At 38.0% G+C, this 13,535-nt stretch overlaps 2 protein-coding genes across 4 annotated transcripts; both read left to right on the top strand.

Annotated features, from left to right (window-relative positions):
* The first annotated feature begins 4,363 nt into the window (after window positions 1–4,363).
* Window positions 4,364–6,789, top strand: LOC146331500 (uncharacterized). Its single transcript, XM_084744646.1, has 2 exons — window positions 4,364–5,090; window positions 6,227–6,789. The coding sequence occupies exons 1-2, from the start codon at window positions 4,575–4,577 to the stop codon at window positions 6,680–6,682; spliced, it is 972 nt and encodes a 323-aa protein (XP_084600772.1). The 5' UTR covers window positions 4,364–4,574; the 3' UTR covers window positions 6,683–6,789.
* A 958-nt stretch (window positions 6,790–7,747) lies between these two features.
* rabif (RAB interacting factor) lies at window positions 7,748–10,103 on the top strand. 3 transcript variants are annotated; one of them, XM_084744627.1, is made up of 3 exons: window positions 7,748–7,869; window positions 8,321–8,514; window positions 9,608–10,103. In XM_084744627.1, the coding sequence occupies exons 2-3, from the start codon at window positions 8,371–8,373 to the stop codon at window positions 9,854–9,856; spliced, it is 393 nt and encodes a 130-aa protein (XP_084600753.1). In that variant the 5' UTR covers window positions 7,748–7,869; window positions 8,321–8,370; the 3' UTR covers window positions 9,857–10,103. The 3 variants fall into 3 exon arrangements, with proteins under 3 accessions (XP_084600753.1, XP_084600759.1, XP_084600745.1); XM_084744633.1 differs by having other exon boundaries at window positions 7,752–7,869; window positions 8,369–8,514; XM_084744619.1 differs by having other exon boundaries at window positions 7,752–7,869; window positions 8,363–8,514.
* The last annotated feature ends 3,432 nt before the right edge of the window (window positions 10,104–13,535 follow it).

Here is a 13,535-nt window from a genome sequence, read left to right as displayed (position 1 = left end):
AGAAGTTAAACGAGTCTGGATGAGAAAATGTTTGAGGAGACACATCAACACAGGTTGTTTATTCTTCAGCCAGAACAGGAGGTGAGATTTTAACTGTCCCTCTGTGAACAGCAGTCTGCTGCTGGCTAACATTAACCTGAAGAACTAGAGTTTATGGCTGTTCTGCGACATTGTCAGCTGCTCTGTCTTCTCTTTATCCTGTTCTTGGAATCTGTCGCTAATACCATCTTCAAGCAAGCATGTGTCTGAGTGTGTGTAGCTGTTATCGGCGCTGTGGTGATATCATGGTCAGTTTGCTGCACGCATGACGTGACCATCGTGCAGAACACGTGTGTAACAATGACAACGACCAGCACAGAATTGGATACGTGACGCTGACCGGCCGGTTGCAGGTCATGGCCGATTACGTGAAAACTGGCCCGATTCCGAGCATTGACGATTAATCGGTGCAAGTCTACTTAAAATAAACACCAGTTTATATTTAAGCTAAGTTCAGAATATTTTCACTGCTTTACCTTGCCACCAGACAGCCTTTTCAAGGAGAAAATGCCGTTATACAAGCTAAATGTCACTCTCTTTCTCTTTCAACCAGCCTCCATAGGGGAAATCAGTTATTCATCCTTTCAGAACATGGGAGATGCAGGTCTGCCGCTGCCTTCAACTGTTTGTTTGTGTTATTGTGTGACTTTGATGAACCTGAACTATCCGTTTAAAACACCGATGTGACACAACGCTAAGAGATGGAGGCAGAGTTAGACCAGCAACTCCTGTATTCTGTGAGGTAAAATTACTGATTTCACCTATGGAGTTTTGTTGTTTGGCTATAGTGATATTAGTCTTCCATTACAGTGGCTTCTTGTCAAAAAAGGCTGTCTGAACGCAATGTAAAGCTGCAAAAATATTTCAAATATAGTCTACTAGCTAATACACTGACTATTGATAAGTGTCTCATACAACCCTACATCAAATAATCTGGACTATCTGTTTGAATCCCATAAATATGATCTATCGATGTGTCACAAGCTGTAATGCTGATCAGAATAATTCCCAAAATTAACTGAATTTCTCAGTTCATTTGAACATTATACTGAAAATATTAGAAGTTCTTTTGCATTTTGATGCATTGTTTTGATTAACAGAGGTTTCCAAACAAATATTTTTTCAAATTGCATACTGGCACAGAAAAGCTGCAACTGTGCAAAAAATATAGAAGCTCAATTCTGGTTAGACTAAGATGCTTAAAATGTTGACGTTAAAAGAAATCCCCTGCCATCAGTAATCAATGAGGCAACCCGTCATTGATTAATTTCTAGAGTAATAGTTCCTGGGCTACGCACAATGTACAGATCTGGATAGGTCAAATTGTGTTTTTTGTCAGCTAAAGATCTTTCTTTTGTGCTAGATTTCAGATGCAATGAGAGGTGTAAATATCAAACGCACCTTAGTGTATACTATTAAATTGAAAACTTTAAATCGCCGTATGGGGTTTAAAATGTGTTACGTATGATTGATATAAACTTTTAGTATTCCTGTGCCTTAGGCCAATGGAAATGTTTTTAAATAAAACGGCCTATCTTAACAGTCAAGGGAGCTTCAAGGATTTCCAGATGTTGACTTCTCTTGTTTTCCTTGCCATATATACAGTCGAATCATTATTGAACTTACAACTCCATTGATAGGTTGTATCAACTGCTGTTTAAGACTCCTTTTTCTAGATCAACTTATTCGAGCTTTATTACAAAGACTAAAACGATGTGTATTCTTGACTTTGTGTAATGTCCTGTGTAGAAAGTGATAAATCATACATTTCACTGAAATGTAAACATAAATATTTATTAATGGCAATCTTGGAAAATTATTGGAATAAATTTTTTTCCACATGTACAAACATGTTGTCCATTTGTGTCAAACACATGTTCAACGTTCAGATGAGACACTGGTGAGAGTCATACACTCTCAGCAAAGAATACGTGTTTCTTACAGTGACATTTACAGATGTCTTATGAGCAGTACACAGCTGTTAAGACAGCAGGAGTCATGATGGCCCACTGCTTATCACATGTTGTTCATCATACAAAGTTGGAAAATTGTGTTACGAAACAGCATTAAAAATGGTGTTTTGGCTTTAAAACAGTTTTAATTAAGTATACATATCAATAGTCATTACAACAATTCCTCATCTAAACACACTCCTTCAAGGTTTCACACTCATTTAATCATTTATTTATTTTAAAATAAAATATAGTTGGAATTTTAAAATCTGTATTCTGATATATATTTGGACAACAAGTATTATGGTCACATTAAGGAAAGAAAAAGAGGGGAGGAAGATTTTTTTTAATGTCACACTTCGATAAAGTCTAACTTTCAGTATGTCTGAAAACTCTCAGTCATCCAGGTCATGGCATTCGTAGAGAGGATTGGCAAGTGGACTTGGTTGGGTTCTTGAAGATGTTTCGCCTCAGAGGCGAAAAGTCTTCAAGAACCCAACCAAGTCCAGTTGCCAACAGTAACCCTTTTGATGAACTTTCAGTATTTTTTCTTCCTCCTGGCCCTGAAACACAAAGTTTGACTTTATTTATACCATTTTTACTTTATTCTCAAAATGCAAACTTTATAAAAAAAAAATAATAATAAAAATCTCCTATTATATTTGTATCAAAATACATACCATGCTATTTAAAAAAACAAAAAAACACTAAGCAGCATTTTCCCTGAAGAAAAAATCTACAGACTCAAACATAAACCCTCTAAAGTGTCACTTCAACCCACTAGAAGTGTGTGATGTCTGTATCTGCAGAGACCCTGCCCTCTGCCTGTGTTTCATATTTTGCTGTTTTCTGTAAGGTTTCTGGGCTTCAGCCTGTTTGGCAGTGGTCTGCAGCCAGCACTCAACAAAGTGCACAGGTTTTGAGGTTGGGAATCTATAAAATTGTAACAACCAATGTTGGTGTTGGTCTCGGTCCCTCTCCTCTGCTCTCTAACTGTGAGAGCTGCAGAAAGAGTTTTACACATACCTACACAGGCAGAGCAGACTGAGTCATTTCAGTTGCTTGACACAAAATCCAGTATTTTTCTAAAGTGTGGGTGTGTTTATTTGTGCTTCAGTGCATGGTCACGTGTATATTTGTAACTTTGCTTTGTGAGGAGTTCAACTTTGATGAACTTTGACCAGCAAAGTCACAGCCTCAACCAATCACAGAGGTGTGTGTGACATTCGCTTTGGCAGGCAATGGTCACTTCCCTGCATTTGCACATGCATGACTATACATCCAGACTGCTTTGTTCTCCCTAACGGTACAAATTGGCGCTCTCTTAAAGCACAGTTGTTGAGCATGGGAGGAGGGACCAACTTTGAATAGTGCGTTTACAAACAATCCTGCATATTCTGCCTTTAAACCCTGTAATTATTAGGGCTTCGTGCAATAATGAGTTGTGCTAGATATCAAGTGAAACAGACTCATGACCTGGATTCTTATTGATACTAAATTTAATGTAACCACATCACATACCCAGTTTTTCAAATGATTTCTTCTGAAACTAACTTGACCACTGTGTTTGGCTGATTGGGCAAATCATTCTCCAAAGCACTTAGACTACTGAAGCAAAGCCTTGATTGGAGTACCAATACTTGGTCACATAATGAACATCTGTTTATTTACCATTAAAACTGTGTAATTATGTAATTAACAGAGAATTGGAAAAATGCCTAATTTTAAATCATTATGTAGTATTATGTATAAATTATGTAGTTGTAATATAAGTAGAACAGCAGTATGACATAATGATATATTTCACTCCCTTACAGTGATGTAAGTTAGTTATGATGGGTCCCAGTGTAAGCTATTATGGTGGGCTCTAGAGCACACTAATTACTAGTTAAGAAGCACACACGTTACTATCCAACAGGTATGTGCTGCATGTTGTTGACATACCATTATACCACTGATGGCAGCACTGATGCCAGCCAAACTGCTGCATTGCTGCTATGACAAGAATCGTCCATGTCCTCAGCCCGTGAGTCTCGACAGATTTTGCACTTCTCGTCTCATCAAATGATCAAATACCCCACTCCTCCCCCCATTGGGGCTGCACTGCCCATATTTATACCCCTGATTACAAGAGAACATGAACTGCTTTTGACAGTAAAAAGTATAGATATCAGTATTGATACTGGTGAGCCTTGCCCTGATGTTACTTGGTATCAGATAGAAACTATATTTTATGGTACTGCCCATTGCACCCACACTGGATAAAAATTCTTCAAAGCAAAAAAAAAAAAAAACAACCTTGAACTTATGTAGACATCACTCAGAGGAGCTGTATGTGAGAACACAGATGTCTGAATCAGTGACAGTGACAGACTTGACATTAAACAGACTTAACCTGCCAACTCCATCTGGTACAAAATCCGTGTGATGTGAGATGTGTGAACAGAGCAGGTCATTGTCCGGACTGAGTGGGTGTGTTGATGACGTTTCTGTCATGCGATTGGCGCGGAACCGGAAGAGTGTAAACACCCGAGGGTGAAGAAGAGGGGTAATTTTTTCACGAAGAAGAAGAGGTTTCACTGTATGTGGACACCACTAAAAATGTCTGCTAACTGGAGAGACCACGAGATTCGGCAGCTTCTGTCGATACGAGCCGATGGTGAGATCGTCCGGCAGATACACGGAACAGCGAGAGACTCGATCGTTTACGACCAAATCACGAAGCGGCTCCGAGACCGCGGAGTGATCCGCACCAAGGCTCAGGTGAACAACAAACTGAAAGCTCTGAAGAGGCAGTACCAAGAGATCATCCGGGATCACAGCGGACGTGGTGGAAACCACAGAGAAACATGGTGCTACTTCAAGTTGTGCGAGGCTGTGTGGGGTTCGGGTCACTCGACTGACCCTACGGCTGCGGTCGGGTCCACGGACACGGCCTCCTCCCCGGTAAACCCACTGGACACCATGGAGACGCCACCCACCTCGATAAAGAGCGGGGAGCCAGGTGTAAACAAAGTAGTCCCGCCGCTGCTGGAGGAGCTGGGGTGGCTGTCCCGGGCCGTTAAACACGAAGAGGCGGACAATGAGTTCGACTTGGAGGTAAGAAACAGTAATTATCACTGTGTTATTATTATTATTATTATTATTATTATTATTATTATTATTATTATTATTATTATCATTATTACTGACATTACGTGTTTACTGCCATTGTTCGTGAAGCATATTTTATCTTATTCTCTGTCAAGTGCAGTTTATTTTGTGAGTCTTTACGGAATATATGTTCTTGTTTACCAGCCCACTGTAAGAACACTTTCACGTGTCGTGATTGCAGAAAAGTAAACAAAGTAAGGCAGGAAGTGGGAGGGGATATGGAATAGGACGCCTTCATGGTTGTGGAGGCCGTCCCCACAAAAGATCTCGCGAGAGTGATAGCTGTAACCCACAGAATGGTCTTCTCCTAACACTAACAAAGTGTTTTCTGGCCTTAAACCTCTACAGACCTTAATCACAGTGTTGTCACATTATAGAATATTATTTGTTTGTACAGTGTGCACAATGAAGAAACGTGTACAAATATCGCGAGAGTTTCGCAAATCTAAGGTTCTCGTCTATACAAAACCCGATTTCTATGCATCAGTATGTAGCCTACTGAAACTGCTAAATAATAATAATAAACTTTATTTATATAGCAGATTCAGTTAAAGTGCTTTACAAGGCAAAATGAAAATAGTTAAATAGTGGTACAATTTAATTTAAATCTATATAAATATCTATGTACATCATCAAGCAAAAGTAACTATATATAATATAAAATGAGTTAAAAAGACAGTCATTAAAAGGAAATGCATTTGTATTGCATGATCATGTATATCAGAATTATTATTTCATTAATGTGTTAATCGTTTTAATGTTGCAGCTGATAAAGGTAGGGCTCCCTTACTGCTGGGTTGCTTAATAATAATAAAATCATAAATGATTTGATATATATTTTGTATTAATACAAAGTGACTAAAGTACATGTAGTGGAGTAAAAAGTGCAATATTTGCCTCCAAGGCATAGGGAATATAGGAATGCAAGTACAAGTTATTTTTTGTCATGTAACCTGTATACATAGATGATGAAAATCTTATGAAGTGCATTTCATAACTGGCATTGTACTATGTTTCTCTTTTTATCATCATATTTTATGAGGCCGCCTAAAATACAATTGGTTTATTTTTTATTTTTTTAGGATAACTCACCTGTCGAACCATCAGTTTCTGGACCATCTTCAGGCGAGATGACATCCTCCGGCAGCTTTTCACCCTTGGCTGTCTCATCTCCTCACCTGGATGCCTCATCATCTCCCCTTCCTCTTCTCACTTCTGCCGCTACCCAATCAATCACCCATCCAGGCCTACTCTTCCCTGTGTCACATCACACCACTCGTCCGTCACCCTCGACATCTCCTTGTACCCCAGCTCGGAAGAAGAGACGCTCCTCAGATGATGTCATTATTGAAAGACTGGTCCGCATGGAGGAAGAAGAGAGACAGAAATTGAGGCAGCGGGACAACGCAGACTCAAGGTTTGCCGCAGTGATTGTGGACATGCTGGCTAAAGTCAACCCACAGAAGAAAGAAGATGTTAAATTCAGAATATACCAGATGCTGTTTGAGGCAGGCAGAGACTTCTCACAGCAGTCGTAAATAAGATACCTGCTCTCTTAGATGACTATAGTAGTTTTGATTATATTTTTGATTTATAACAAATGTCAACAATGTACAAAAGTCTGTAAATAAAGTTTTTGTATTTATAGTGTGTGTGTTTGTGGAGCTTGTTTTCACAGAGCATTAGTACCTAGTGGCCCAGTGTTATTAGGTCTTTTGAGTCTGTATTTTAAAGTGAGTGTAACCATGATGTTGAAGCAGAAAAAAATCCACTGCTTTTCAGACTGTATGAGTTCTGTTAGGTTTTCTGAACTACACATTTGAATTATGGACCATTTTCAGTACTGCCACCCACAGAAGAGAGCCTTACTAGAAACTACCAGATGTTCAATGGCAATATAAGAGGAAACACCACAATATTTTTCTGTATTCATATTTATGAATAAATGTTTCATAAAATAAAGAACACAGGACATAGTAAGCTATTAAAAGACATTTTAGTGACAATTGCAAGTGACATTCATTTGAAGAAGGTTGCTGTTCAGGTTTTCAGGTGTTCTCATGTCAATCATGGACTACTTAGATAGGGTTGCATCAAATGTGTCTTCAGTGTCAGTGATACATTTCCCATTAATAGAAATAAAAAGTCAGATGATACAACACAGGCAGTGGTTATCCTTCATAATGAGCATGTTTATGTTTCATATATTTAATACTGTTGAGCACTGTTTGCTGGTAATATTGATTTATACTGATACTAAGGTTTTAATGGGGGACTTGTGGAGTATTTTTACACTGAGGTATAACATCTTAAAAACAGTAACAAGTAAAACAAATATTTATGCCACAGTTACAATTTTCAAAAATGTTCACAGACCACCCTAAAAAAACTTCATGTCAACTTAAGTATTGTCAAAAATTCTGGATTTATTGTAAAACTGTTACTTCTAATAGCTTATTCGCAATTCTTCTGTACATTACTAAAAGGAATCAGGCTTATTTCATTTACATTACTACATTACATTTCTTCTCTAACGTTATTTTCTAAGCAGCATTATCTATCACTTACAGAGCCCGGAACCAATGCACAGCCCGGTGTTTCTGAACGAGAGCATTTAGTGGCTGGTACACCACTAAAGCAGCTAGTATGCTAGCCTAGTCTTAGCTAACCTGACTATCTTACGATTTATCGCGAGATTCAACCTCATTTTTACTTCTACATTTAGGTGAGTCTTATTTGACTTTGTTCAAATGTATGAGTGTGTAGTGTAGTTACTTGATTTATCGTTAGTCTGGTTAATTCAGTGTTAGCATAGCTGTTAGCATCAATGCAAGGAGCAGGGCTTACAATTAATGTGAGTATTGAAAAATTAACCTTCATTCTGCTCAGCTTTAAATTTAAATATTTCAGACTGTGGTTCGGTGTAGGGTTGTCATAATGTATCTTTAATATATAATGAAACATTAAAAAACAGTGAGTTTCTTTTGCACGGACTTCCGCACTACAAAGGTTCCGCAAGCTCGTAATTCCGGTGCACTCCCTCTGTATGTGCGAGTCCCATCTTTCTTTTCATGAACATAGCACTCCGATTTAACATAAGCTAGTTAGTCCATACGGTTAATTTACTGTGCCCTGGTTCGGTCCATTTGGACTGATGAAAGATCCTGTGTCCCCAGCATTTTGTGAATGTACATCAGAGTAAATCTGCTGTCTGTCAGGGGTAGAGATGGACAGCAATCAACAGTCTAAAGAGAGTACTGACCGGTCCGACCTGGTTTCTGAGGACGGCAAGAACAGCAAGTCTGTGGTGTGTCAACGCTGCGGATCCAAAGTGCTGTGCCCGGGCATGGCTGTGTTAGCAGAGAAAGAGGTACGATGGATTATGACATACGGCAGTGGACTCAGATCAGTGAGCTCAAAGACTCTGGATGTGACTTACTGACTTGAATTTACAATAAATTGTGCAATAACTCATCGTGCAGTACATACAGAAATGTTATCACACGGTTATATACGATTGTAGCTTGATGCACATTTTGTACATAATTTTTTACATCCTTTCTCGTATTTCTGTTCATCATATATTTTCTGTATATTGTAGCATTTGATCTGTGTGTTGCAGATTAGGCAGATGCACTTTTACACACTTGATTAATATGTAGCACCATTCCATTCACGGTGCTGTCCAGGGCAATAAAGCCAGTGGTACAAACCCACACAAAGCAACTATGCCCTTTTATACAGGTATTGTACTTAAATACAAGTTCTAGGCACATAACTCAAGTACTTCTATGTTATGTGCCTAATACTCCACTACTAATCTTCAAGAAATATTTCACTTTTACTCCACTAGATTTGACACCTGGAGTTACCAATTTATTTATAAAGACTGATATGCAACTAAAATATGCTGCAGTATTCTAGATTAAGTTACCCAGCAGTATAAAAAGCAGTTAATAGTTTCACCTTGACCATCTACAACATGAAATATTAGCTACATATGAATACATAAGTAATAATCAAGTATGATGATATTCAATACATTCACACTTAAAGAGGAACATGTTGATGCACTGGGTACTTTTACATTTGTTTGATAGATTTTGAAAATAATACTTATGTTCTTATACATACTTGTTTACTGGAGTTTGTTTAAGGGGGGGCTGAGTCATGGGACAAGACATATGGATGCATAGAGCCACTGTAGAAGGGCTTGGATGACCAGGGAAAAATAGGTTACAAAACAAAGTTGAATGAACATGATTTATTTAGTTAAAATAAACAACCAAGAGTTTGTTGATGCTATTGTATTGTCAAATCAGCAATTTTGGGGTGAGCTGTCCCTTTAAATACATGGCAACCTTTCATGTATATACTATGTTCAAAGCCCCTGTTGCACTGCTGTTTTTGAGTTCCTTCACGGGTGTTTTCATGTCATCTGAGGCTGTGTTTTCTCCCACCAGCTGTTCCTACCATCCATGCGGAAAAAGAGCGGCCTCAGCAGCACAGAGGGCTCAGTGGACGGGGACACTCTGACCGCCCACTGGTTTGTGGATGACATGTTCACTTTTGAGAACGTGGGTTTCACTAATGACGTGGGGAGAATCAAGTATCTCATCTGTGCAGATTGTGAGATCGGACCAATCGGCTGGCACTGTTTGGATGACAAGAGGAGTTTCTATGTGGCCGTGGAAAGGGTGAATCATGCATAGTCTAAATGCATATTGGAGCCCACAAGAACTTTAAAAAAAAGTGTTGGCAGGATATGCATCTAATCATGGATTGACCCTAAACTAATCCATCACACACACACACACACTCACACTCTCTCTCTCTCTCTCTCTCTCATGTGTACATTGTTAAGGATAATAACAGGACTGTTTCACTTTCATTCTCTTCTGTCACACTGACGACATTATGACCATCCTGTTCTAATAAAGATGTTTTTGGGGAAGCTGATGTTGAATGCCATCCTGCAGCTGTTTCCTGGATAACATGATATAAATTCCTTCATCTCAGGGTTCTTTAACCTACGAAAAAGTTCCAGTCAGATTACAGATTAGACTTGAGTTAGTGCTTGTTTAAATTATGAAAAATAGTCAGTGGTGGAAAGTAACTAAGTACATTTACTGAAGTACAGTACTTAAGTACAGTTTTGGAGTAATTGTAGTTTGAGTATTTCTGTAGTATGCTACTTTAATCACATTTTTGAAACCAATACTGTATTTTTTGTTTCAATGCCTTTGATCACTTTTGTTACTAGTTACTAAGCATATTTAGTTTATTAATACAAAATATAAGCTGAAATTCACTTCACCTTTACCAGCTGCAACATTTAACACATTAGTGCATCACTAATTATAATCCAGTAATATAATTCATATGATTCTTAAATGAACCATTCTGCATAATGAGTACTTTTATGTTTGGTACTTAAAATATATTTTAATGCTAACATTTTTTCTCTGCTAAAGTAAAGAATGCAGGACTTTTATTTGTAAAAGATTATTTCTACAATGATATTATTACATGTACTTAAGTAAAAGATCTGAGTGCTTCTTCCACCACAGCAAATAGTCTAGTAAAATGATCTAATTAATTAATTTATTGATAGTAAACAATTCTGATCATTTATCTTTAAAGTCAATTATTGAACAAAAATACAAAGTATTCAGTAATTCCAGTGTCACAAATATGTATATTGACAGTTTTTAGTGTTTTTTATCATTGTAAATTTACTCTGGACTTTCAGATGTTTGGTTAAACAAAAGCATTTGAATAACATGCGATGGGCATATATACACCCACTGGCCACTTTATCAGGTATACCTTGCTGGTATCGGGTTGGACCTCCTTTTGCCTTCAGAACTGTCTTAATTCTTCATGGCATAGATTCAACAAGGTGCTGGAAACATTCCTCAGAGATTTTGGTCCAGTTTGACATGATAGCATCACACACTTGCTGCAGATTTGTTGGCTGCACATCCATGATGTGAATCTCCTGTTCCATCACATCCCAAAGGTGTTCAACTGGATTGAGATCTGGTGACAGTGGAGTACAGTGAACTCACTGTCATGTTCAAGAAACCAGTTTGAGATGATTTGAGCTTCGTGACATGGCGTGTTATCCTGTTCGAAGTAGCCATCAGAAGATGTGGAAAGTGTGGTCAGAAAGGGATGGACACGGTCAGCAGCAATACACAGGTAGGCTGTGGCATTTAAACGATGCTTAGTGGGTACTAAGTGGCCAAAAGTGTCCCAAGAAAATATCCCACACACCATTACACCACCACCACAAGCCTGAACCATTGAGACAAGGCAGGATGGATCCATGCTTTCATGTTGTTTACACCAAATTCTGACCCTACCATCTGAATATCACAGCAGAAATCAAGACTCATCAGACCAGGCAACGTTTTTCCAATCTTCTATTGTCCAGTGTTGATGAGCCTGTGTGAACTGTAGCCTCAGTTTCTTGTTCTTAGCTGACAGGATTAGCATTCAGTCTGCTGCTGTAGCACATTTGCTTCAAGGTCTGACGTGTTGTGTGTTCAGAGATGGTCTTCTGCATATCTTGGTTGTAACGACTGGTTATTTGAGTTACTGTTGCCTTTCTATCATATCGAACCAGTCTGGCCATTCTCCTCTGACCTCTGGCATCAACAAGACATTTTTGTCCAGAGAACTGCCGCTCACTGGATATTTTCTCTTTTTTGGACCATTCTCTATAAACCCTAGAGACGGTTGTGTGTGAAAATCCCAGTAGATCTGCAGTTTCTGAAATAATCCAACCATGCCAAGTTCAACATCACTTAAAGCAACTTTCTTCCCTATTCTGTTGCTTGGTTTCAAGTTCGGCAGGTCAGCTTTACCATGTCTATATGGCTAAATGCATTGAGATGGTGCCATATGATTTGTTGTATATGTATGTATAAAGGAGGTGAAGGTGTAATTTTGGTGAATCTAAATCCTTCACACGTTCATCTTTTAAGGCGCAGGTCTACTGTTTGCCACTAGATGTCATGATTTCAGTATTTCACTGATTTGATTTTTTTCTTGGCTCCTGTATGATGTGTTCATTGTCTTTTTGTGTGCGCACTGTGCACCTGTTCACTACAGGCTGAACCTCAACAAATCAGTGGCAGTGGTGTCACTCAGCAGATTCATGGCGAAGCTGTTTCCTTCCCTTCATGTGTTTTTAAGCATAAAAACCATTATAGGTGTAGACTAGCTTCAGAACACTATAAGAGACATTAGAAAATATATGTGTAATTTCAGCAGTTGTATAAATGTGCATCATTTTACATTGATCGGGTTGATTATAATCTTTGTGCATGTGATAAATTCTGCAAATTCCTTTATACATAATACATAAGACCAGGCACAGAGCAGAAAGGTTTTTTTTGTTTTTTTCATCGCGAGAGTGATCAGCACCTTTACATATGTGCAGTTGATCGTGAAAGACACCTGTGATGTGTAACCGTTAAAGTGTACCGTCCAGACTTCACCAACGGGAAGTTCAAACGAAACAGAAAACAGTGACATTCAAATCCGTCTCATTTACAGACTGAGACATGAAATGCTGTGCTATTCACAGTTAACACATGGCGTCTATAAGATTTTACTTCTCAGACAAGTCAAGTTTATTTACAGCATATAGTTCACTGACATAAATCCTTAAAGGGTTTTATAATCTGTTCAACACAGATGGTCACAGATTAGCTTCCAGTGATATTTGACTTTTGTATGGCATTAAAACATTGTCTTGCTTATATACATTAAAAGTTCGGTTTAAAGTCTTGGGACTGATAATATAAAATTGACAAACACTATTAGCTTATATTATGTACATTAACTAATTTCATTTTCAATAGATAGACACAGGCCCTCACAATAGATGTACATTTATCTTAACAATGAAATCCCTTGGAGAAATTTTTATTTTTAGGTTTTACAATCTTCATAATCAATCAATGCTCAAACTGCGATCACCGTAAACTAAAATCAGTCAGAACGGGTCAACCTTATTTTTTCACTTGTTGTTCCAATTTATAAAAAGTGTGGTATAGGTTAAAATATTCTATTCCTCTTTTAGCTGGGGACCCCCTATAACCCACTCTATAATCGCTGCTGGTCTGTAAACTCCAGGTTCAGTAGTAGATTGACAATAAAAGCCAAATAATTACTCATACGATAAAGTAATTTTAAAAAGTTTTGTTTTGTTTAAAAAAACAACAACTATTTATTAATAGACTTCATGCACATGGGAACGTGGCAAAAACGGTATATACAAGATTAAACAATTAAAACAATGGGCCTTTTTCAAAATGCAATATATTAACTATATTTTAAAGGCTATACTTAAAGTTAGAGGCGTTGAGGAGTTAGTGT

This window comes from Lutjanus erythropterus, chromosome 2, assembly GCF_056507025.1.
Source record: "Lutjanus erythropterus isolate fLutEry1 chromosome 2, fLutEry1.hap2, whole genome shotgun sequence".
Taxonomy (NCBI): Eukaryota; Metazoa; Chordata; class Actinopteri; order Lutjaniformes; family Lutjanidae; genus Lutjanus; species Lutjanus erythropterus.
This window is presented reverse-complemented; position numbering and strand designations above follow the sequence as displayed.